The following is a 26,418-nucleotide window of genomic DNA, read 5'->3' as shown; positions in this document are numbered from 1 at the left end:
GACTTATATATCCTTTTGTCCAACAGGGTAATCTACAAGTGATTCATGGGCTTCTCGCAGACTGATCTGGATCATCTCAATACATAACTTTTCAGCTATCATATATTTCAATTATTTCATTAAGTATCTTATGATTTCTTCCTACCATAGCCCTCATTTTCATAGAAATGCTACAGCAGCCTTATACTAATTCTTTACAGTAATGTAATTTGTTATCCCTTTAGTAGAAAACATTTTCAATATAGATCATTTAGAGAAGTTTGATAGTTGTGTGTAAGGCTGAGACAGTCCTAAGATTGCTCTGTGTGCCATTGGCTATGTGCCCACAAGTTTTATTTTTATTCTCTGTGGTATAAGTGGTGTTACAGTTACTAGGGCCATCCACGCATGAATGTACTCTTGATTATACATGTACATTCCACTTTCTGCATATAAATGGAGTTGAAACTATATACGTATTAATCAAAATCTACTCTATTTCCAACAGATATGGGTAGAAAACTATTTGTAATAAGAAGTTGATGTGCAGGCTCAAGCCCTGTCATTGCCTCAAAATATTATAATTTTATGTGTAGGCTTATGCCCTGACAGTGCTTCAAAATATAAGAATTTGACATGTAGGCCTATGCCCTGTCATTGCCTCAAAATTTAAGAAATTGACAGGTAGGCCTAAGCCCTGTCATTGACTTACAATATAGAATTTGATGTGTAGGCCTATCTCTCAATGATATTAACATTTGACATGCAAGATTATGATGAATTAATACCCTAACATCAGAACTGGCTGCATGAGTCTATACGTACTTCATTTCAATTAATGTGGCCTATGTCAGATCGCTTATGTAGGCCAACACCAATTTAAGCAAGATGGGTGTATATTTAGGCTGTGCATGATGAAAAAAAAAAAGATACACATATATAACTTTATGTATCTTTTATCGGAGGTCTTAATTGTATACAACTTCAAAACTCCAGGAACTCAAATCTGTGTTGTCATAATTCATGCACGAAACTAAACATTACTGAACGGAGTCAAATCCGGACTAATAATCATTTGGACTGTTAACTAGTCTGACGTCATTTCCCATTCGAGAGCTAGCCAATCACTAGCGTGCAGTGGGCGAGGCTTAGCTGCAAAGCTAGCTGGACTCAGCAATAGTCTTCTTCTTCTTTCCCACCATTATCCCTACACTGAGGGGTTGGTTGCCTGAGGCACCTTTCCTTACAACATAATGCATGGTTTATTATTTGGCAAAGGGGTTTTTACGACGACATGCCCTTGCTGTCATCAACCACACTTATTGGCGGTGGGCCTCGCCTTTGACAAAAAAGTCCAACTGCAAGGCAGCAGTTTCCAGTAATTGGCGGTGGGTCTAGCCTTTTACTAAAAAGTTATACTGCAAGGCAGCAGTTTCCACAGTTATTGACAGTGGGGCTAGCCTAAAAAAGTAAGACTTGCAAACCAGCAGCTGTCCTTTTAGTCGACTTTTACAACACGCAGGACCTACAGTGGTAGTATTCTTTCACCCCTACCACAGGGTGGGACTCTGCTATATTAGGCAGTCATAAAATATTCTCAGCACAATCTGCCTCAAACATAAAAAATTTAATAATGGAAGGAATTAGATTAAACCCTTCTTAACATATACTCCTTCAAATAAAAAAATCCAGATATCAGTATCTCACTTAGTAATAAAACAACTTACAGTATTCTCTATAGTGCAAGTAACATAACATACCCTGAATAAGCGTAAGGGCACACGAAAGCAGACGGAAACGAGTACCAATGGCTCCTACATGTCGATTTATTTTGGAGTCGGCGTTACCAACGGTCATGTGGAGAGTGCGGTGGAACATGCAGGCAAACATGGCAACCTGAGCATCACTGTCGTATTTGGCTATCTCTATGCGTTCACTTATGAACTGTTCAGGAGAGAATACAGGTATACTTGCAATTCAATCGCTCAGGAGAGAAGTTAAGTATGTTAGAAAGCAAATAAGCTATGAGCAAAAGAAAAGTTAGCTTATGTTGAAAAATATTCTCAATATTACGATATATCTTTATCTCAATCTAACACAGTCACATACAGTGGTTAAAAAAAATTTCTTTTATACTATGTTTCATAAATACAAATACATTTGACTTCTTAAGCTGGAACAAACAAGGAATTATCAAAACAGATACATACCTACACAAGTGGATACATGAGAATACACCATACAGCACTTAAAATAATTTAACCCTATATTTACAACCAAATTTCAGCCAATAGTCAATCATACCACTCTTAAGATCAAGATTCTAATTAACATTGTACACATATCATGTTGAGGAAAATTCCAGACACAAACTAATCATATATGCACTAATAAGCCTTTCCATACCAATTACAACATAGCCTATAAATACTTAATTTCATTTATTTTTTAAATATTTACCTGTCCATCAGTATAAAGCTTTTACTACTGCTGGCGTGGAAGTAAAAGCTATATATACATGTAATGGATAAGTATGGTTCGTTTCAAAAATAAAATTTTAAGTAACTTCTTAGTTCATGGGGTGAGTACTCAAAATTTTAACTAAAAGTTTATTATAACTCTGCCTTAAAGGTGCAAATTAATGTCAGTATTATATTTCATTAGCCATCTTCAATCCTATTACAATACTTGACATGCTCTTCAATTTCGGTTAAAAGAATACACCACTTCACAATAAAAAGTCATCTAGACTTGATATTATTCAAATAATGTGTACCTCTGGTTTTGTAAATACAATGCAGTGTTTATAGTATATCTAATTCAATAAACAGCAAATAGTACTTTAATTAGCACAGATCCTCAATGCAATAACACAAACACATTATTCCTCAGAAACAAGAACATTCTACCTAAATAATAAACTAAGTCCTTAACCATCCTGACTTTCTGCCTGTCAATCAGTCTCTCAGTAATACGTACATAGTGTTCCTTCATATTCGCGGGGGATGCGTACCAGACCCCGCTGTGAATAGCTAGAACCCGTTAATAGTTGAAACACCTACAAAAATGCCTAGAGCTGCATAATTTGTTAGTTAAAACTCAAGAAAAATGCACTAAAACTTCTCATACCTGGTTTTTTAATAGTTTTATAAAAAAAAAAATTGCATTTTATGATGAAATTGGTTTTGAAAAAACCAAAATTTGTGGATATTTCTCAGAGAAAAATATTGTCAATACAGGCAGTCCCCGGTTATTGGTGGAGGTTCCGTTCCCAGGGGTGTGCCAATAAGCGAAAACTGCCACTGACCGAAACTAGGTAATTTATGGCCCCATAATGGTGCCGTTAACCAGTTATCAGCGCCATAAGCACCTTATGGTGTGCCATAAGCATCCTTATGGAACCATAAGCATCTTTATGGCCCCATAAGCATCCTTATGGTACGCCATAAGAACCCTTGATTAAGGCGCCAAGAACCGGAACTCAGCTTTTTATGGTGCCATAAATCATCGATTTTATGGCGCTAGGCAAGCCCAATAAAACCGGATTGCCAATAAATGAGTCTGCCGATAACCGGGGACTGCCTGTACGCAAATTCCCAGGGAATAATGAGTAGATATGTTCCAAAGAGAAATCTGGGAATACAGTAGTGCCTGAGGATTTGAAATTAATCCGTTCCGAAGCGGCCTTTGTAACCTGATTTTTTTGTATCCAGAACTACATTTTACATGTAAATTGCCTAATTCGCTCCAAGCCCAACAAAAACACCACAGTAAATTTTATAATAAAGCTGAATTAACCAATAAACAATGAAATACAACAATTTGGACCATTCAGTACCTAACATAACCTTTATTGTAGTGCCTGTAAATGCCTGTAAATAAGTGTATTAGTGTACAGGGTACAAGAAATACTGTACGTACATGTACGTACATATATAGTAAAATGTGAGACCTTACCTTTCACGTGAGATGTCTGAAAGTGGCAGCAGAGGAGGAGGACAAATGGCAGAAAACATGAACACTTAACTTCACGAAACACATTAAAAAAAAAATTTAAAATGATATTGTTATGATACAATAAAGTTTCATACATACTTACCTGGCAGATATATACTTAGCTATAGAATCCGTCGTCCCCGACAGAAATTCAAATTTCGCGCCACTCGCTACATGTAGGTCAGGTGATCTACCGCCCTGCCCTGGGTGGCAAGACTAGGAACCATTCCTGTTTTCTATCAGATTTTCTCTCTTCCACCTGTCTCCTGCGGGGAGGCTGGGTGGGCCACTAATCGTATATATCTGCCAGGTAAGTATGTATGAAACTTTATTGTATCATAACAATATCATTTTCATACAGTCACCTTCCCTGTCAGATATATACTTAGCTGATTGGCACCCTTTGGTGGAGGGTAAGAGACAGCTAACTACTGAAATAGACAGGTAAACAACATATGTTGTAGGTATTTATAGACCTTGGTTCCTACCTGATAGGCGGAAGACTTCATGGCTGCTGCCCAGGAGTCTGCATCACCTCAAGAGCTTTAGTGAGATATTTGATCTATGGCCAAGAGTTCTTGTGGGTCTGCCGATGGGGTCTTATCCACTTACTCGGCAGAGCCTAACTGGTATTTGTCAATGGGTGCTGATCCACTTATATGACAACACACCTTATAAAGGAGCACACAACCGATCCCGATCACCTGATCCTAACCACCATGTTAGTACTAAAGATTGTTAAGAGTTATCCCCCAACTCTTCACAAACAACCAGAACTTGAATAACACAGTAAACACGCACACAGTAATTTCAAAAAAAATTTTATACTCTTCTAAGAAGATATCACAAGAGTTCCTTACTGAGCAATAATGAATGGCCGCCTGTGCGACATCTAGCACTCTTGCCAGCAGGAAGTCAAGACCATATCTAACTAGAAGGTACGCATGAATAATTAAGGATCAGTGCTCGCTCCCATACCCAGGATCGTATCCGCTGACACAAACGGACCTAGAGAAAAACATTTCTCATAAGTCACGCGAATGTCTTTCAAATAGTAAGATGCAAACACCGAATTGCACCTCCAATAAGTCGCTTCCAAGATATTCTTTAGCGACATATTCCTTTGAAAAGAGAGAGATGTCGCGACTGCTTTAACTTCATGAGCTCTTACTCTCAAAAGTTTAAAGGAGTCATCAGGACAGATCTTATGTGCCTCTGTTATGACGCTTCTAACAAAGAAGGCTAAAGCATTCTTAGACATAGGTCTTGCTGGATCTTTCACGGAGCACCATAGACCTTGTTTAGAACCTCCCATCTGCTTCTTCTTATCCAGGTAGAACTTTAGTGCTCTCACCGGGCAAAGAGACCTTTCTGTCTCTCTACCTACCAGGTTGGACAAGCCTTTTACTTCGAAGCTCCTGGGCCAGGGTTTCGAAGGATTTTCATTCTTCGCTAGAAACAGCGCCTTAAACGAACAGATGGCTGAGTCTCCTTTAAAACCTACCCTAGCATCTAGGGCGTGCAGTTCACTAACTCTTTTGGCTGTTGCGAGAGACAAAAGAAACAAACACTTTCTTGTGACATCTCGAAAAGGGGCAAGATGGGGAGGTTCGAAGCTTTTTGAATTCAAAAATTTTAGGACTACGTCTAGATTCCAACTTGGAGGACTTGGTTCCTTAGTCTTTGAAGTCTCAAAGGACCTAATTAGATCGTGCACATCCTTATTGTCTGCAAGATCTAAGCCTCTATTCCTGAATACGACCGAAAGCATACTCCTGTATCCCTTTATGGTCGATACAGAAAGGTGTGATTCCTCCCTCAGGAACAGAAGGAAATCAGCAATTTCGGTCACAGAGGTACTGGAGGAGGACAGCTTCTTCGACCTACACCATCTTCTAAACACCTCCCACTTTGATTGGTATACTCGCATTGTAGAAGATCTGCAGGCTCTAGCGATTGCGCTTGCAGCCTTGCAAGAAAAGCCCCTCGCTCTGACAAGTCTTTCAATAGTCGAAAGGCAGTCAGAGCGAGAGCGGGGAGGTTTTGATGATACCTCTCGAAGTGGGGTTGTTTGAGCAAATCCGTCCTTCTTGGAAGGGATCTGGGGAAGTCCACCGTCCACTCCACTACCTCTGTGAACCAATCGTGCGCTGGCCAAAAAGGGGCTATCAGTGTCATTTTTGTCCCCTTCAAGGCCACAAACTTTCTGAGCACTTGCCCCAGAATCTTGAATGGGGGAAATGCGTAAACCTCTATGTTCGACCAGTCTAGTAGGAAGGCGTCTACTGCTAATGCTCTGGGGTCTTCTACCACCGAGCAAAAGACTTCTATTCTCTTGGAGAGGAACGTGGCGAACAGGTCTACATGAGGTTTCCCCCAAAAAGACCAGAGACTCTGACACACTTCTGAGTGGAGGGTCCATTCTGTGTGAAGGACCTGGTTCCTCCTGCTCAGCCGGTCCGCTCTCACGTTCCTCTCTCCCTGAACAAATCTTGTCAAGAGGGAGATGTTCCTTTGAAATGCCCATACGAGAAGGTCTCTTGCCAGAGCGGTGGTGTTGTCCGAGTTTACCTGGACTACTCCGTTTCTGACTATAGGCTCGAAGCTCTTTAGAGCCAGGTGAACAGCTAAGAGCTCTTTGCAGTTGATGTGCCAGGACACCTGATCTGCTGTCCAGGTGCCTGACACTTCTCTCGGCCCCAAGGTTGCTCCCCACCCCGTCTCTGACGCGTCGGAAAACAACACTAGGCTTGGGTTCCGAATTTCCAGGGATATCCCTCTGTTTTCCTGTAATGGGGGTAACCACCATTCCAAGTGATGTTTTATCTCTAACGGAATGGGAAACAAGTCCGAGAGTAGTCCTGTCTTCCAGTTCCACATTCTTTTTAGAAAGAACTGAAGAGGACGAAGATGAAGTCTTCCTAGAGGAAAGAACTGTTCCAGCGAGGAAAGGGTCCCTAGAAGGCTCAACCATTCCCTCGCCGAACTGCGTTCCTTCCCTAAGAATAGAGAGACTTTCTCGTAACCTCTTATGAGTCTCTCTTGAGACGGAAATACTCGAAAACCCCGAGAATCCATCTAAATCCCCAGATAGACTATGTTCTGGCTGGGGATCAGATGCGACTTCTTGAGGTTTACGAGCAATCCCAGAGACTTTATCAGGTCTAGGGTCAAAGTAAGGTCCTCCAAACACTGTCTCTCTGATCTGGCTCTGATGAGCCAGTCGTCTAGGTAGAGAGAGATATTGATACCTTTTAGGTGAAGCCATCTCGCCACATTCTTCATCAAGCTCGTGAAAACTTGAGGAGATGTGGACAGATCGAAACACAAGGCTCTGAACTGATAGATCCTTCCCTCCATCATGAAACGAAGGTACTTCTTCGACGAAGGATGAATCGGGACGTGGAAATAGGCATCCTGGAGATCTAGAGATACCATCCAATCTCCTTGGCGAAGAGCCGCAAGGACTGAAGCAGATGTCTCCATACTGAACTTCTCTTTCATTACAAATTTGTTCAGTGCGCTTACGTCTAGAACTGGTCTCCAGCCCCCCAAAGCCTTTGCGACTAGAAAAAGGCGATTGTAAAACCCCGGGAGTTGTGATCCAGTACTAGTTCTATAGCTCTTTTGTCCCACATCTGTTCTACCATTTGCCGAAGAGTATCCCTCAGAACAGGGTCCTTGTATCTGGCGGACAGTTCCCGCGGAGTTGAAGTCAGGGGAGGACTGCCCTCGAAGGGGATGTAATAGCCCTTCTTGATCACTGAAAGCGACCAGGTGTCAGCTTCTATACGTGCCCAGGCTTCCGCAAATCCCTGTAGCCTGGCACCTACTGGTGTTTGGAGGCTTCTCATATCACTTACCCCTTTTAAAGGGTCGGAAGGAGGCTCTTCCTCTCTTCTCTGAAGCTTTTCTTTTTGAGGGAGCTCTAGAAGGAGGGCCTCCTCGAAAGGGCTGTTGAGTCGTACGAGCCACTTTCTTTTCTCCCACGACTACAGGTCTACTCTTCCTAGAAGATTGAAGGAGAAGATCCTAGGTCGCCTTCTCAGTTAGTGAATGCGAAATGTCCTTCACTAACTGAGAAGGGAACAAGTAGTCTGACAAAGGAGCGAAAAGTAAGGCTGCTCTCTGTGAGTGAGACACGGCTTTCGTCAGAAATGAACTGAACGCTGCTCTCTTTTATAACAGTCCCGCTCCAAAGAGAGAGGAGACTTCTCCCGAACCATCCTGAACTGCTTTGTCAATGCAAGCTAAGATGCAAAGCAAAACTTCTGGGTTTAAGCCCTCTGCGTCATGGGTCTTTTTGGCCATCACCCCAAGGAACCAATCCAGGAAATTGAACACTTCCAAGACACGGAAGAGTCCCTTGAGGAGATGATCCAATTCTGAAAGGCCCCATGTCGCACGAGCCGAGTTCAGGCCATGCCTTCTCGATGAATCAACCTGTCTCGTACCATATGCCCCTTCTGCCTGTAAGTCTAGCGGGAGGCATACAGAACACAGTCCTCACCAGCTCCTTCTTTGTCTTCATCCAAGAATTGAGAGACTGGAGAGCTCTCTTCATAGAGATGGCTGGTCTCATCTTAAGGAAAGACGAAGACTTCAGCGCTTTTGCACTCGAAAAGAGCGAGCGAGGAGAAGGAGGAGCGGCTGGGGTTAAAGAATCTCCGTATTCTTGCAAAAGGAGAGCTGTCAAAACTTTATAATTTGACAGCCCTTCTCTATTGGGAGCCTCATCTTCTGAACCTTCCTCTTGTTCGAAAGGGTCAGAAGGAGAACAAACCTTGCTATCCGAAGGCTCTTCCCTAAAGTCTTTCTCTGAAGGCGAAATACTCCTAACAGGAGAGGGACTAAGAGATTTCCTAAGTCCCCACCCAGAAGAACTTTGTCTAGGTTCTAAGCGCCTAGCTGGCACCTCGCGCCTGGCTGGATCCTCGCGCCTGAATGACTCCTCGCGCCTGGCTGGCGCCTCGCGCCTGAATGACTCCTCGCGCCTGGCTGGCGCCTCGCGCCTGGCTGGCTCCTCGCGCCTGGCTGGCGCCTCGCGCCTATGGAAATCCGGAACTTCATCCGATTCATCTCTATAAGCAGGAGGGTCACTCTCAGGTGAAGCCTGGCGCCACGCACCTGACAGGCGCTTCTACATAAACTTCCTCTCTCCTGAACCGAGCTTCGCTCCCCCCAGAGACGGCCGCCTGTGCGACATCTCCCCTGAAGGGTTCGCTACGCCTGGCAGGAGATCGGCGTCTAGTACTTTTAACAGGAAGCCTGACGTCCTTTCTGTGAGGAGGATCTTTTGAAAGAACTCCTACCAAAGAGGCTAACTGCTCCTGAACATTAAACAGGATCTTCTTCGTAGCCTCTCCTTTGTCTTCTTCAACAGGAGGAGAGGGAGATCTAGAAGGAGTTTGACAATCTCTGTCGGAACAGGGAGAAGCAAACTCGTTCCTAGCCCTCTTGATCACCGAGGGAGCTTCTTCTTCAGAGAAGCGCTCGGGGCTAGAGTAGAAAAAAGGCTCTTTCCAGTTCCTCTTCAAAGGTCTGGAAAGTTCCCAATCCTTCCACCCTCGTTTAGGTGAGGGGGATCCTGACGAAGAGAAGCATTCGCGGAGGACGCTTTTTCTAAGGCGGTCCTTAGCAGTCTGTGGCGCTACAGAGCCTGCTGAAGGGACGCCTGACCGGTAGGGATTCTCCACAACCTCCGTAAGGCTTTCGACTTTCCTTCTCCTCTGGGCCAGGGAGCTTGGAAGAGGTCTAGGCCTGGGAGCGTCGCAGAGCCGGTCAGACGCCCCCTCCACAACACTGGGGGCACTCACTTCACTTAACACATCAAAATCACTGCTCTTACCTTCCAAAGCCGCCATTTTGGTTTGCATATTTTGAAGGGTAGCCTTCAGATCTGTGATCTCTGAAGCAGAATCTGAAGGAATAGCAACCTGTGAATGCCCTGATAAAGAGGGAGAATCATTATTATGATGGGAAGAAGTAACAGAACTAGATAAAGGCTTTGCACTAATTACACCCTTACTCTATCCCTCTCTAACTTCTTCAAGTAAGAAGTTAGAGTCTTCCATTCCTCAGCACTCAACCTTTCACACTCATTACAGGTATTAGCCAAAGAACAATCAACTCCTCTACAACGTCGGCATATAGTGTGAGGATCAACCGAAGCCTTCGGTATCCTCACCTTGCAGCCTACATTCACACACATTCTCACACCAACACTCGAGTCAGAGATTCTTAAGAAAAAACCAAAAGCAAGTCCAAATCCAGTCCACGGTAGCGAATGCCAAAACAACGATCCAGGTACGTCACCAAAATAATCAGCCGAAAGAAGATCAATTGCCTTGAAACAAGAATTCCAGTCAGGAGGTAGTAACAACAATGTTGACACCACCGGCGACAGAGAAAATCTGATAGAAAACGGGAATGGTTCCTAGTCCTGCCACCCAGGGCAGGGCGGTAGATCACCTGACCTACCTGTAGCGAGTGGCGCGAAATTTGAATTTCTGTCGGGGACGACGGAGTCTATAGCTAAGTATATATTTGACAGGGAAGTTGAATGTATGAAACTAAACTTTACAAAACACATTAGCAAATGGCAGAAAACATTAACACTTAACTTTACAAAAAACTTAAAATTAAATTTCTTATTTTTTTGCCTTTTTCTGATTTTTTTTTTTTTTTTTTACTTTCTTATACCTTACGATTTTTACAAAATTTCAATTTATTCACCACTTTCAATTTTCTGTTTTTTCGTATCACTTGGACCTTCCTGTTTGCTTACTACTAAAGGCCTCTTTAATATATAACTATCCAAAGAAGATTGCTTCTGCCTGCTTTTGACAATGTTCCTTAAACGACTCGGGCAAAAGTCATCGAACCGCGCAAGCATATGACCTGTGTAAGCCTTATTGGGGTGTCTCTTTTCTACAAATGATTGCACTTTATGAAAAGCAGCTAGAGCATCCTTAATTTCTCCCGTTGTCATAGGGTCCTCCTCCTCCTCCTCGCCGCTGCTAGAGAACTCTTCTTGAACGACGTTATGTTGCATGGCCTCCAATTCCTTCAGGTCATCTGTCGTAAGCTCCTCTTGGTGCTCCTCGAGATGGTCATTGATGTCGTCCTTGTCGATGACCATCCCCATGGACTTGTCGAGTGCAACGATCTCATCAAGATCTGGTTGCGAAACAGTTCCAGGATCGTCAACTATTTCTGAATCTGCATCAGCTTCGCCCACGTTGAATCCCTCGAAGTCTCGGGCGGATACGGCATCAGGCTAGAGTTTCCTCCACGAAGAATTCAAGGTTCACCTTGAAACCTCCTGCCAAGCTTGATCGATGAGTCGGATGCATATCACAACATCGAAATGCTCCTTCCAAAATTCCCGCAAGGTGAGGTTTGTGGTATCGGTGATGTCAAAACATCTCTTGAAAAGATATTTTGTATACAGCTTCTTGAAGTTCGATATCACTTGCTGGTCCATGGGCTGGAGGAGGGGGTGGTGTTAGGCAGAAGATAAAGAACCTTGATAAAAGAATACTCCGCTAGGATATCTTCCTCGAGGCCAGGAGGGTGAGCAGGGGCATTGTCCAATAACAGCAGACATGTCAGAGGGAGGCACTTCTCTTCCAAGAATTTCTTCACTGTTGGGCCGAAACACAGATTTACCCACTCGGTGAACAAGAGTCTCGTTACTCAGGCTTTCGCATTAGCCCTCCACATCACCGGAAGCTTCTCCTTTAGCACTTTGTGGGCCTTGAAGGCTCGAGGAGTCTCCGAATGATACACAATCTCCACTGGCGTTGGAACAAAGTGCGAGCATAAGCCTGTCTTTCCTAGGCTTATGCCCAGGTAGCTTCTTCTTTTCTTCTGTGATGTACGTCCGGCGAGGCAATTTTTTCCAAAAAAGGCCAGTCTCGTCACAGAGGAAGATTTGCTGAGAACTGTAGCCTTTCTTGATCGTCATCTCTTCGAAAGTCTTAATAAAGGTTTTGGCTGCTTTCGTGTCCGAGCTGGCTGCCTCCCCATGCCGCACCATTGAATAGATGCCAGTCCATTTACAGAATTTATTAAACCACCCCCGAGAAGCCTTGAAGTCTGGGGTTGCCGTCGATGTCCCTTCTCCTCCGTCGTCTTTGGCCTGGGCAATCAGATCACCAAAAACAGCGCTGGCCTTGTGGCAGATTGCCGTCTCAGTTATTGTATTGTCAGCAATTTCTTTGTCTTTAATCCATACAAGAAGCAGCCTCTCCATTTCATCATGCACGTGGCTCCTCTTGTTGGACAAAATAGTCACGCCCTTGGAAGGTGTAACTGCTTTGATGGCTTCCTTCTGCTTAAGGATGGTGCCTATTGTCGACGGATTTTGGTCGTATTCCTTAGCGATCACACACAACCGCATGCCAGCTTCATACTTTTTAATTATCACCATCTTTGTCTCCATAGAAAGCATCCTCTTCTTCCCGTGAACTTCAGCAACATTCTTGGGACCCATAGTTAATTAAGTTCACACACAACACGATAAAAGTAACTTACTACGAAGAAAGCGAAATCACTAACACGAATTTACGTTAACAAACGAAATCTAAGTCAAAGAACGAATTCCACATGCGTACAATTACACTGATGCGACGAAGTGGTCGAAGGACGCCTTTACGTAGAGGGATGATGGGACAGATGCTGACCAATAGGAGAGCAGGATCTTACGGCAGTGACTAGCATCAGGAACCAATGGGAGAGCAGGAGGATGGTGGCGAGTCTACTCAGTTGGCGGTGCGCGAGTTTTAAAATTGTTCTCGGCGGTCCGGGCAAATCTTGGACTTTACCCTTTTGCAACCTGAATTATTTTCGTATACAGCAGCAAAAAAATTTCGTCTTTGCTTTCGTAACCTGGATTTTTCAAGTAGGGACTTTCGTATGTAGAGGTGCCACTGTATGTGAATCCATGAATCCGGAGTGCGCAATATGGGCAGTCCACTGTATATATATTAAATAATAGTACAGGCAGTCACCAGGTTACGACGGAGGTTTTGTTCTTGAGACACGTCGCAAGCCAAAAATCGTCGTAAGCCAGAAAATCATCAAAAATCTAAGAAAACCTTACTTTTAATGCTTTGGGTGCATTAAAAACTATGTAAACTGCATTATTATTGCATTTTTCATAAAAAACCTTCAAATATTGATTATTTTGCATTTTTGGTGTCATATTTCTTCTGCCAGATCAGCGCTGTAGGCGCCGTAACCCTGGAAATAATTTCTGATGAATATAATTGAAAAGTGCCTTAACCTTGGCACGTAGTAAGTCGAACCCGTTGTAACCCGGGGACTGCCTATAAGATTCAAATTAACAACCCACAGATGGCTATTACAGCATTTACTTGCTCTGTAAGGAGCTTGGACTAGCAACCTCATCTCAACAACCTAGCTTAAAACCTTCCACCAGATCTGCTTATGGTGTAAGCAGTAACAGATTACAATGGGACCCATAAAGCCTGGACTGAGGGGAAAGATTGAGTGTTTCTCTTTAAAAGCAACTTACTGATAAGAATCACTGCTCTTTCCCAATTTACATAGTATGTTCTCTACATAAAATTGCTGATAATAGTTCCTCATTGGACGAGTGGGTTGCATACTCACCTATCAATCTGGTAGCCCGAATTCACTCCCAGCTGCTGCCAATGCAAAACTAGAGGATTTATTTCTGTTGATTGGAAACTCATTTCTCAACATACTGTGATTCCAATCCCACAATAAGCTGTAGGTCCCGTTGCTAAGTAACCAACTGGTTCCTAGCCACGTAAAAAAATCTAATTGTTCGGGCCAGCCCTGAGAGAGCTGTTGATCAGCTCAGTGGTCTGGTTATACTAAGATATAATTAACATAAATTGCTATTTTAGTAATACATTTTCTCATACTAAGCTCAGGGCAGATTGAAAGTTTTAAAGTCAAACCCTCTCTGAAACTTTCATGATGCTAAATCTACTTTACCTCTTATTTTAACTAGAAACTTTGCTAAAATCCTTTATTGCAAAACCATTCTCTCATTCTTCCTCCATGTGTATATTTTCATGCACAAAAACAAGATGTCATCACACACCATACTCATAAAAGCTACTACTTCTCTTACCTTTATCCATATATCATGGGGCCCAACTTGAGGAACTTGAGGCTCTAAATTACACCCTTCATATGCTGCCAAAGGATTCACCTCCTCCTTTTGTCTTGAGAAAAGCCCAAGTCTTCGATCAACACTTTCCTGTTATGAAACAACACAGTATTAAATTCAAGCTCAGCCTGTTCATATGCAGGGACAGATAGAACAAGCATACTATCCCCAATAGTTTTACTAACACAACTAAATCTTTACATAACTCTTACTAAGCATAGCAGGCAACTTCAGATCTACACTCACGTGTAGTGCCAAATTGTTTGTGTTCCATTCACCTTACACATCTGTTGTGGTTGTGTTTGGTTTAATGTACGAAATACTACAGAACACAGTCCCCAGTTATCGAGGGGAGTTCCGTTCTCGGCGGGGTGCTGATAAGCAAAAACTGCCATTCACCTAATTTAGCGATTTATGGTGCTTATGGCGCCGAGTTTCAGTTAATGGCACCAATAGCTGGTTAATGGCACCTCTGTTAGTTATGTTATGGTGCCTTAACTCTATTATTGGCACCCTATGGCACTGCTAACCAAAACTTGGCCCGTTGTGGTGCCATAATTCACCGATTTTATGGCGCTAGACAAGCACCATAAAACCAGATTGGCATTAATCGAGTCTGTCGATAACCTGGGATTGCCTGTACTATATCTTGAGATGATGACGATGATTATTATTAATCAATATAAAAATATAAAAAAATACTGTATCTGGTATACCAGCAAACAATATACAAACTGTACTTTAGTTGCTAGCCATGTCATATGAATTAGAAACAACACAATTCAAAGTCAATATTCCCACAAAGTATGTGCATAAAAATGCATACCCATGTTTGTTTATTGAAGTACTGATATGCTTCATATTGTAACCAGATTTATGAGACCCTTCACAAAACTACAGAATACTTTGGAATGAAGTATTTCCATCTAGAGTTATTTCTAGTTCTATCGCCCTCTTTCATTGGCTGAACGCTTGTGGTTTTGGCAAACTTTAGAAGATACCTCCAAAGGGAATCATTATTAGGCCTACCTTTAATACTAAGTAAAAAGAAGGTAAACCTGAAGACTGCTCCAGTACCGTGCCCTTCTGTTACATTAACTACCAGTTTAGGTGCAAAATGGGTGACAATTTTAGTACCAGCCCCTAAGGAATGAGCGTAATAACATATATATACAAAACATGGTTAGTATTATAAATACAAACGTAAACAAAAACAAAGAAAAGCCAGTAAATATTCCAGTCAGTGACTGGTGGGGAACTAGGCAGTCGTAGTAGTCTTCAGTTTTACCTAAAATATCCGGGGAAAATGAGAGGCCCAAATGGAAGGAAACATAATCAAACTATGTCACAGATGCAGAAACCAAGACATACTCTGTCCAACATATTTATACATAACAGAACTCAAAAGTAGTCTAAGATTTCTGAAACATAAGTATTTTCTATACAGCTCAATATAATAATGATGAAAGTTTGTAAACATTCAGGCTTTTAACTGAAGAATAATATAGGGGATTGATCTCCCGGGATGTGATCATCCAAAACACGAAGATCATCGGGAAGGCCCCTGATGCCCGTCGGTTACGCCTGCTGGAGGCGCTTCTCATCCAGCAAGTAAAACCTACACTAAATACGACGCAGGAAGAATTTCTCCTCCCTACGAGTATGAGAAGACCTGCCACCAACAATGACACCACCGAGCACGACAGCTCCACGGAAGACAACGCCCCCGAACTAGAATACTCCTGCAGCCAACCATAATCAAGTTAGCCGTGACGTCCCGCAGCGTAGCGAAACGCCCATCAACGTAACCGCGCCGCTAAGGAGGTCAAGGCGGCTGCAGGACTTACAGCATCGCAACCATCAACGCGTGGAAAGTGGCTTGAGACCCAGTTCAAGCCACCAATGAAAACGAAGACCTACGGCCACCAGCCAATAGTAGATCAGCATGGGGCAGACCCCCTGCTGTCAACTCCAAATATAAACGAGGACGGACACCGCTTCAAGATCAGTCCACCCTCAGCTTCCCAGCCCAAGGATGTCTAGCAGCTTCAGACGAAAGCTCGCTTGCTTCAAGAGAGAGAGAGAGAGAGAGAGAGAGGAGAGAGAGAGAGAGAGAGAGAGAGAGAGACATATATATACATATCGTTAATGACTTTGATAACTATGGTATCATAGTTTATCTGTAAAATTCAAATATATACACCAATTTTGACTCTGTATTTGATCATGACCTCCATAGGCGCTCTACTAGCCTGTCTAAGTAGCGCGGAAAAAGCCGCTATTCGGAAAATAGAGAAGAATCTCTACAAGTGTAACGCTGATGAAGTAGCCATTACTTTTAATAAAATAATAATAATAATAATAATAATAATAATAATAATAATAATAATAAATCAACATGCGCCCAAATGGATGACCACAGGAAGAACATCCTTAGTACAGAAAGACTAGAGCAAGGGAAATATAGCCAGTAACTACAGGCCTATCACCTGCCTACCAATAATGTGGAAGTTACTAACAGGTATCATCAGTGAAAGGCTATACAACTACCTAGAGGAGACAAACACCATCCCCCACCAACAGAAAGGCTGCAGAAGGAAGTGTAGGGGCACAAAAGACCAGCTACTGATAGACAAAATGGTAATGAAGAACAGTAAAAGAGAAGGAAAACCAACCTAAGCATGGCATGGATAGACTATAAGAAAGCCTTCGATTTGGTACCACACACATGGCTAATAGAAGGCCTGAAAATATATGGGGCAGAGGAAAACACCATCAGCTTCCTCAAAAATACAATGCGCAACTGGAATACAATACTTACAAACTCTGGAATAAGACTGTCCCCCACTACTCTTTGTAGTAGCCATGATTCCCATGACAAATGTACTGCAGAAGATGCATACTGGGTACAAATTCAAGAAGAGAGGCAACAGAATTAACCATCTGATGTTCATGGACAACATCAAGCTGTATGGTAAGAGCATCAAGGAAATAGATACCCTAATCCAGACTGTAAGGATTGTATCTGGGGACATCAGGATGGAGTTTGGAATAGAAAAATGTGCCTTAGTCAACATACAAAAGGGCAAAGTAACAAGGACTGAAGGGATAAAGCTACCAGATGGGAACAACATCAAACAGATAGACGAGACAGGATACAAATACCTGGGAATAATGGAAGGAGGGGATATAAAACACCAAGAGATGAAGGACACGATCAGGAAAGAATATATGCAGAGACTCAAGGCAATAATCAAGTCAAAACCCAACGCTGGAAATATGATAAAAGCCATAAACACATGGGCAGTGCCAGTAATCAGATACAGCGCAGGGACAGTAGAATGGATGAAGGCAGAACTTTGCAGCATAGACCAGAAACAAGGAAACATATGACAATACACAAAGCACTACACCCAAGAGCAAATACGGACAGACTATACATAACACGAAAGGAAGGAGGGAGGGGGCTACCAAGCAACATCGAGAACAGAGCACTGGGGCAATATCTGAAAACCAGTGAAGACGAGTGGCTCAAGAGTGCATGGGAAGAAGGACTGATAAAAGTAGATGAAGACCCAGAAATATAGAGACAGGAGAATGACAAACAGAACAGAGGAATGGCACAACAAACCAATGCATGAACAATACATGAGACAGACTAAAGAACAAGCCAGCGAAGATACATGGCAATGGCTACTAAGGGGAGAGCTCAAGAAGGAAACTGAAGGAATGATAACAGCAGCACAAGATCAGGCCCTAAGAACCAGATATGTTCAAAGAATGATAGATGGAATTATATAACATCTCTCCCATATGTAGGAAGTGCAATACGAAAAATGAGACCATAAACCACATAGCAAGTGAATGTCTAGCACTTGCACAGAACCAGTACAAAAAGAGGCATGATTCAGTGGCAAAACCCCTCCACTGGAGCCTGTGTGAGAAACGCCAGCTACCTTGCAGTAATAAGTGGTACGAGCACCAACCTCAAGGAATAATAGAAAACGATCAGGCAAAGATCCTCTGGGACTATGGTATCAGAACAGATATCACTCACTGATGTCGCAATACCATGGGACACCAGAGTTGAAGAGAAAGAAAGGGAAAAAATGGATAAGTATCAAGACCTGAAAATAGAAAAAAGAAGGATATGGGATATGCCAGTGGAAATTGTACCCATAATCATAGGAGCACTAAGCACATTCCCACGATCTCTGAAAAGGAATCTGGAAAAACTAGAGGCTGAAGTAGCTCCAGGACTCATGCAGAAGAGTGCGATCCTAGAAACAGCGCACATAGTAAGAAAAGTGATGGACTCCTAAGAGGCAGGATGCAACCCAGAACCCCAAACTATAAATACCACCCAGTCAAATTGGAGGACTGTGATAGACCAAAAAAAAAAAGAAAAAATAAACAATAATAATAATATAATTAATAATAATAATAATCAGATACAGCACAGGAATAGTGGAGTGGCCGAAGGCTGAACTCCACAGCACAGACTAGAAAACTTAGGAAATAGAACAATACGCAATGCACTAAACCCAAGAGCAAATACATACAGGCAGACTATACATAATGCGAAAGGAAGGAGGGAGAGGACTACTAAGCATAAGGACTGATAAAAGTAGACGAAGACCCAGAAATATACAGACAGGAGAATGATAAACAGAACAGAAGAATGGCACAACAAACCAATGCACGGACAGTACATGAGACAGACTAAAGAACTGGCAAGCAATGAAACATGGCAATGGCTACTAAGGGGAGAACTCAAAAAGGAAACAGAAGGAATGCTAACAACAGCACAAGATCAGGCCCTAAGAACCAGATATATCCAAAGAACGATAGATGGAAATAATATCTCACCCATATGCAGGAAGTGCAATGTGAAAAATGAGACCTTAAACCACATAGGAAGCAAATGTCCGACATTTGCACAGAACCAGTACAAAAAGAGGCATGATTCAGTAGCAAAAGCCCTCCACTGGAGCTTGTGCAAGAAACACCAGCTACCTTGCAGCAAAAAGTGGTATGGCACCAATCTGAGGGAGTGATAGAAAACAATCAGGCAAAGATTCTCTGGGACTATGATATCAGAACAGATAGGGTGATACATGCAAATAGACCAGGCATGACACTGATTGACAAAACCAAGAAGAAAATATCACTCATCAATGTCGCAATATCATGGGACACCAGAGTAGATGAGGAAGAAAGAGAAAAAACTGATAGGTATCACGACCTGAAAATAGAAATAAGAAGGATATGGGATATGACAGTGGAAATTGTACCCATAATCATAGGGACACTAAGCACGATCCCTAGATCCCTGAAAAGGAACCTGGAAAAATTAGATGCCGAAGTAGCTCCAGGACTCATACAGAAGAATGTGCTCCTGGAAACAGCGCACATAGTAAGGAAAGTGATGAATTCCTAAGGAGGCAGGATGCAACCTGGAACCCCTCACTATAAACCCACCAAGTTGTATAGGATGACTGTGATAGACAAAAAAAAAAAAAAATAATAATAATAAACATATACTGTAACACTGAATCCCCCACTTTGATTTTTTTTGGTGTACTCAAAATAAATAATTAACAGAAATTTTTTAATGTAAATAGTTCAGTAGAAGCTAATTAAATAACTTTATATTTTTTGGGGAAAGAAATTACTATACCCATATCATAAAATATGAATAATATAACAGAGGGTCGAGACACCAAGTTCCAACCCCTTCTTTGCAAGTCTCTCATCACCCAAAAGTAAGGATGGATCAAGATGCCTTCATACTGCATACTTCTATGAAGACAGTGGCAACTTGGGCTGGCCTTGGGCTAGATGACAGCATTTCAAGTATTCTGGGATGAGGCTGTAAGCCTCACTGCTTTCTTTACCATAGTTCCATAGTTGCAAGTCACCACAGTATACTGACTACAAGTTATTCCAATGTTTCACAGGCAGCTATAAAAGACTGTACCTAAACTATTTCAACCATGACTCTGGTCACCTATTTGGTAAGAAAAGTGTCACAACCACTTAATTACATGGTAAACATAAGTAGGAAAGGTCAGCTAGTATCAGAGTTGGATTAGAGAGAGAGAGAGAGAGAGAGAGAGAGAGAGAGAGAGATAGGAGAAGAGAGAGAGCGAGAGAGAGAGAAGAGAGAGAGAGAGAGAGAGAGAGAGAGAGAGAGAGAGAGAGACTTTGAAGGTACATGGAAACCCAAAGGACAGAGAACTGAATGCTGACATGATGTTGAGAGAAGTGTCTCTAAACAGGAAAGCCATAGGAGGTGGGTAAAGAGGTATGGTCAATAAATAGTATTTCTGGAAGGCAAAGTTTGAATGTATTTGTATATATATAAATCTGACAGGAATCTTTAATGAAACTGCTGCTAACCTGCCATGATGTTATCATCTCCTGCATAAAGGGCAATGTTAGGTCATGACGGGCCGACAGAATCCACTGCCAGCAGGCCACGCTATTCTCCACAGAATCTTCAGTAAACAAATCCAGGCAAGACGCACAAACACATCTAAGCAATCCTCGGTGAATACCTGCAATGTAAATAGTAGTATGACTCTTACAAAGTTAAAAATGCTAATCTGTCAAAATTACAACCATAATTCTCTAAGAACAAAGTTACTATCTCATAAGTGAAAGTTTTTAAAAGCAAATTGTTTTATTAATATAAACCATTGCTATCTGGAAAGCTGAACATAAAAAATGTGAAGAATTTTCCATTCTCTGAAGTTAAAAAAAAAAAAAAAAAAAAAAACAAAAAAAAAAAAAAAAGCAGTCCAAACAGGACAAAAATTAGATAAAATGGCATGCCATGAATCTCTCTTTCATAACTGTCAATACCTGCCTCTTGAGATGGAACAGAAACTCAATAGTTATAATACTTCCTCTTCGTAATACGTCATCTGACGAATGATGATTACAAGTTATTTACTGAAGCACTTACAAAACTGATTAACAATTAGACTTATACTCATGCTTTCAAGTCAAGAAATATAATACTACAGTTGTCCCTTGAATTTCACAGGGGTTCGGGGTGCCAGCTCCCAGCATAAATTGAAAATCCATGAGTAACTCTTATCCTACCCAACTTCAAGTTATAATTATTTTAGTGTAGCGCTAGCCTTACACTATAATAATCTTTAACATTAATAATTTACCAATTATACATAACACAGAACAGTACAATGCATACACAAACTTTACCTGTATCATGAGATTAGATTATACATACAGCAGTTGATTTTTTATACTGTATATAAGTCACTGAATACTGTATATAAAACCATACCAACTGAAAAAAATTATGCTAATCTTAAAAGTACCCTTCACTTTTCTTATATGTAAGAATATAGTATATACACTACAGGTCAACCATCATTGATCTGGCTATGATTATTTCAGTTCCATCATTAATCTAGCACTAATTTCAGCTATTGCAATTTTGAATTTCCGGGATTACTGCACAAACCTGTTGCTACTGTTTATTGGCTTTATTTGTGTGTGTGTGTGTATAAATACATACCTTATGCACATGATTGTGTTTATCTTTTGTTTAAAAAAATGAGAACATGCAGTAAAAATACAAATGAGAATACAAGTAGTACCCAGTTATCGGCAGTCTTGGTCAGTGGCGATCCAGTTTTATGGGGCTTGTCTAGTGCCATAAAAGCAGCGATTTATGGCACCATAACGGGCCAAGTTTCAGTTCTCAGCACCATAAGGTGCTGATAATAGAGTTATGGCGCCATAATATACCTAACAGAGGTGCTAATAACCAGTTATTGGCACCATTAACCGGTTGTCGGTGTCATTAACCAAAACTAGGCACCATAAGCGGCATAAATTGCTGAGTTTCGATTAATGGCAGTTTTTGCTTATCAGTACCTCACTAAGAACAGAACCCCCGCCAATAACCGGGGACTGCCTGTAGCACATAATGTAAATAAGAAAATCATACGCATAACAACACTATAAACGAAAGCTGTAGCAAGTTCTCTGATATCAGTGAGAGAGTTTGTGCATTCATACATACCCTACGTGCACAAATGCATTAATCTTTTGGGTTGTAAAAATAAAAAAATAAAGAAATCCAGAGAAAATATAAATGAGAGTAGCATAATAAAAAAACCATAAGTGTAAACAAAACATAACAAGCTGTAGCAAATTTTCCAACACCAGTGAATGAGTATGTACTATGTGTGTTTGTATGTACCCTACGCACATGATTGTGTTTATCTTTTGGGTTGTAAAAATATGAGAAAATGCAGTGAAAATATAAATGAGAATAGTATATGTAATGTAAATAAAAAAAATCATGAGCATAACAACTGAGGCCAGTGAATAAGTTTGTGCATTCTTATGTACCCTATGCACAAGATTATGTTTATCTTTTGGGTTTAAAAACAAAAAAATTAGAAAATACAGCAAAAATATAAATGAGAATAGCATAATAAGCGTAACAACATAAAAAAAAGCTGTAACAAGTTCTCCGATGGTAGCAAATTAATTTGTTTGTTCGTACATATCCTACGCACATGATTACATTTACCTTTTGTGGTTGTAAAAATTTTAAAAAAAATTAGAAAATACATGAAAAATTTAAATGAGAATAGTATAAAATATAAATTTACAAAATCATAAGCATAACAACATGAAACAAAACAAGCTGTAGCAAGATCTCTGATGTCAGGGAATGAGATTGTGTTTGTACATACCCTATGCACACAATTGCGGTTATCTTTTGGGTTGTAAATATTAAAAATGAGAACATACAGTAAATATATAAATGAGAATTATATGAAATACAGTAGTACCTCGAGATACGAAAGGCTCTACTTACGAAAAACTCGAGATACGAAAGCCAATGCGAAAAATTTTACTGCTCTACATACGAAAAGTTTTCAAGATACGAAAGGTTGTTGCTGTAAAGTCCCGAGATTCGCCCGGACCACCGAGAACAATTTTAAAACTCCCGCGCCGCCAACTGAGTAAACTCGCCACCATCCTCCCGCTCTCCCATTGGTTCCTGATGCTAGTAACCCCATAAGGTCCTGCTCTCCTATTGGTCAGCATCTACCCCTTGTGCTTTAAGTATTCTATTGGTAAAAGGATGCTGTAAATTGAAAAACTTATTCATGCAATACATTTAATAAAAAAAAACATTAGGTAAAGATAGAATAAAGAATAGAAATGAATGGTTATTATACTGTTTGGTAGTTTCAGTAGTTGAAGAGAGATAATGAAAATTTATGGCTTACGGTGTAAAGTGATTGCTTGTCGATCGTTCGATACTCGTAAGTGCTGGATGTAAACAGACGTTTGGAAGCTTTTTTGTTTGTTTGTTTATTATAGTTAATGGTTACTTAATAATTATTTGAAATGAGTACATGCAATACATTTAATAAAAAAATTGTGAATTAGATATCATAAAATATAAAATAAATCTCTCGCTAAAGGTGATAAATAGATAGATAGAAAGGGAGAGTAGTTAACAGAAAGATATACATACAGTAATATATATACTATATTATTGACATTTTTAATTGTTTAACCCATCTAAAGAACTGGCTCAGCACTGCCTGGGCTCCCCCCCCTCTCTCTCTTTCTCTCTCTCTCTCTCTCTCTTATTGGCTGGAAGGGTTCGAAGTAGCAATCGCACAGCAAAGTATAAATAAAGGATATGTTACCTCAATGCAGACTGGTTTGTTGCAAGGATTAGAATAACCAATCACAGAGTAAGATTTAGTGTTGGTAGTTGCTGACTGGCTTGTAGCTCCAATGCTTTTTAAGGGAGTTTCATCTCTTTTTTGCTTGATTTTAGTTCAATGTTTGCTGATACTGTATATTCTTATAACCCAGTCTTGTGAATTAATATTTATTTTCATTTGTGTACTACTGTCAATAGTGTATTAAATATGTATTTTAATGTGCATATGTATTTATTTCTCTCTCTCTCTCTCTCTCTCTCTCAGGCATAATTTCACTAGTTCTCACAAGTATCTGTGAACCATATATTTTAAGGATAAAAATATAAGATGACTTTGAAATTATATTAAAATGTTCTTTAGGATAATAATTTTAGCTATACTTTTATTTGAACTACTAAAATAAGCAGTTATAAGTTCACCTCTCTCTCTCTCTCTCTCTCTCTACAGCTATTGGCTGGAGGGAGAAAACCACACAGGAAGGTATTAGTACATATATGTAGTAAGCATTTTCCAAGGGGTTCCAATATATCAAGGAATTTCAGTAATCGCAAGGGTTGTCTTCCCTAACCTGTGCAGATATGGGGGTCGACTGTATTTCTCAGTGAAAAATACCACAAATAGGCAAATTTTCCAGGAATAGTGAGTAGATATGTTCCATAAACCAATAAATAGCAGAGTCGGTGAATTTTGAGAATGTGAATGGGGGGTTTACTGTAAACTTAATTGAACAATAAAAATAATTTTCTCTTTCTCTCTTTCATACTGAGATGAGAGAATTTTCATGGTACATGTATATATATCTATTAATATTTTCAAATATTAATAAGATTAAATAACAAGTTACCTTAATATGTGCCCAGAGAGCAAGATTATGGTCATATTTAGTGTTAAAACTCTAGAAATAAGCATTTATTAGCATTTTTAGAGACTGTGCCAAACTTACATGAAAATTCCCCTTGTGTGAGGGGGGTCTGGAACCTAACCTCGCGTAAGTTCTGGGTATATGGCTGTACTAATTGACATGGCATTTTAAAGGTAGAATGAGGTGGTTAACTGTTGGGTTAAGTATTCTAACCTAACCACTCTGTGATCTGGCACTGTGAAGATCCCAATGATACCAGATTAGTGATGGTCAACCTGTACTACAAGAATATGTATCAACACCCATTTTGTCTTTTAGATGATGACTCAGCAATACTGAACAAATATGATGGTTATGATGATGAAATTATGACACAACACAATCATACTTATACAGCCCTGGCTGTGCATTTATTACATACATTTATTACACTTGCACATAAAGACACATTACAGACACACATGACACAAAGTTATTAACTGTATAATCTATGTATTATAATTTATTCCATAAACAGTAGGGATCACCACGATCATCATCTTTGTAAATACTTTCAGTATGAGAAGTGGCTGATCCGAAGAGCCTCTCTGATGACAGGGATAGGAGAGACCGGAATTCTGGGTTTGACCCTCAGGAAATACACTGATTTCTGTTATACTTTTTTTCATCTTTTCATGTCTGTGTGAGTTGTGTAAATACTATTCATTTTAATAAATAAATAAATATGTAATATGCGAGGTATTATTTATAGTACAATATAGACAGAGATATTCTGAATTTTCTCTGCATTTCAAGATACGTATGTGTATCACTGTAAATGATGTCTGCAGTTGTGGGTCTGAGTAAATTTTATTTCAGTTTTCAGTTACTACAATTAATGTGTGTATACAGTACTGTATTTTATTGGTAAAATACTAATATGCACATGAATTTCATTCAATTATGTTTAATAGGACTTTCATTCGTTCCTTGAAATATCTAGCCTATGTAAGTCGTTAACTGGTTTATGCAAGTGGCCACAGAGCTACAAGAAATATTTCATTTAAATATTGCACTGATAAAAATTCTGATTAATCAAATCCCTGAACTTGAACCCCCATAAAATTTGATAGGGAACTGGGCTAAACACATAAATCAGAGTTCTTTATATGTAAACCTTCAAAAATGACAAATTTTCTAAGAAAATATGTATTTTTCATGGCTACAAACCTGAGGTCTTAACAATAGGATAATTTCTAGTGCCTAGCTGGATCCAGTTAATAAAACAGATGAAAGCAAGGAATCTTGTGATATCTGGCAACACATGCGTAGATCGGGTGAAGGATGGTCGAAGACCATCCACCTACGATCACGAATCAGTCTTTCCCAACTCAGGATGTCTTAATAAACAGAGGGGCGGCTAGAGGCGGGCAGTATAATGTTAAGACCTCAGGTTTGTAGCTATGAAAAATACAAATTGTCTTAGAAAATTTGTCACTTGTTCATACGCGAACAAACCTTCGGTCTTAACAATAGGATAGACTCATACTTGGAGGGAGGTACAAGACATCCTAGACTGGCTGGGGGCCTACCCACCAGTCCAGCTTCCAGAAGAAATGACTTCTGGAGAGGGACTGAAGCCCGTTGAGAAGCTAGATAAATTGACATCTAACCACTCAGACCCTGAGTGATGTACAATG

The 26,418-nt window shown here is 40.6% G+C and overlaps 1 protein-coding gene across 5 annotated transcripts in view; it reads right to left on the bottom strand.

The window, feature by feature from the left end:
* Positions 1 to 26,418, bottom strand: part of LOC135205641 (phosphatidylinositol 4-kinase alpha-like) — a 259,138-nt gene that overhangs the window by 62,446 nt on the left and 170,274 nt on the right. For all 5 annotated transcript variants that reach the window (XM_064236454.1, XM_064236453.1, XM_064236456.1 and 2 more), the window contains 3 exons: positions 20,546 to 20,703; positions 14,105 to 14,233; positions 1,740 to 1,923 (listed from right to left, as the gene is read on the bottom strand). In XM_064236454.1, the coding sequence (XP_064092524.1) occupies positions 1,740 to 1,923; positions 14,105 to 14,233; positions 20,546 to 20,703 (471 nt within the window). The remainder of the gene's footprint in view (positions 1 to 1,739; positions 1,924 to 14,104; positions 14,234 to 20,545; positions 20,704 to 26,418) is intronic.

This window comes from Macrobrachium nipponense, chromosome 24 (assembly GCF_015104395.2).
Source record: "Macrobrachium nipponense isolate FS-2020 chromosome 24, ASM1510439v2, whole genome shotgun sequence".
Classification (NCBI taxonomy): Eukaryota; Metazoa; Arthropoda; class Malacostraca; order Decapoda; family Palaemonidae; genus Macrobrachium; species Macrobrachium nipponense.
The sequence above is the reverse complement of the archived record's forward strand: the minus strand, read 5'-3'. Positions and strand labels throughout refer to the sequence as shown.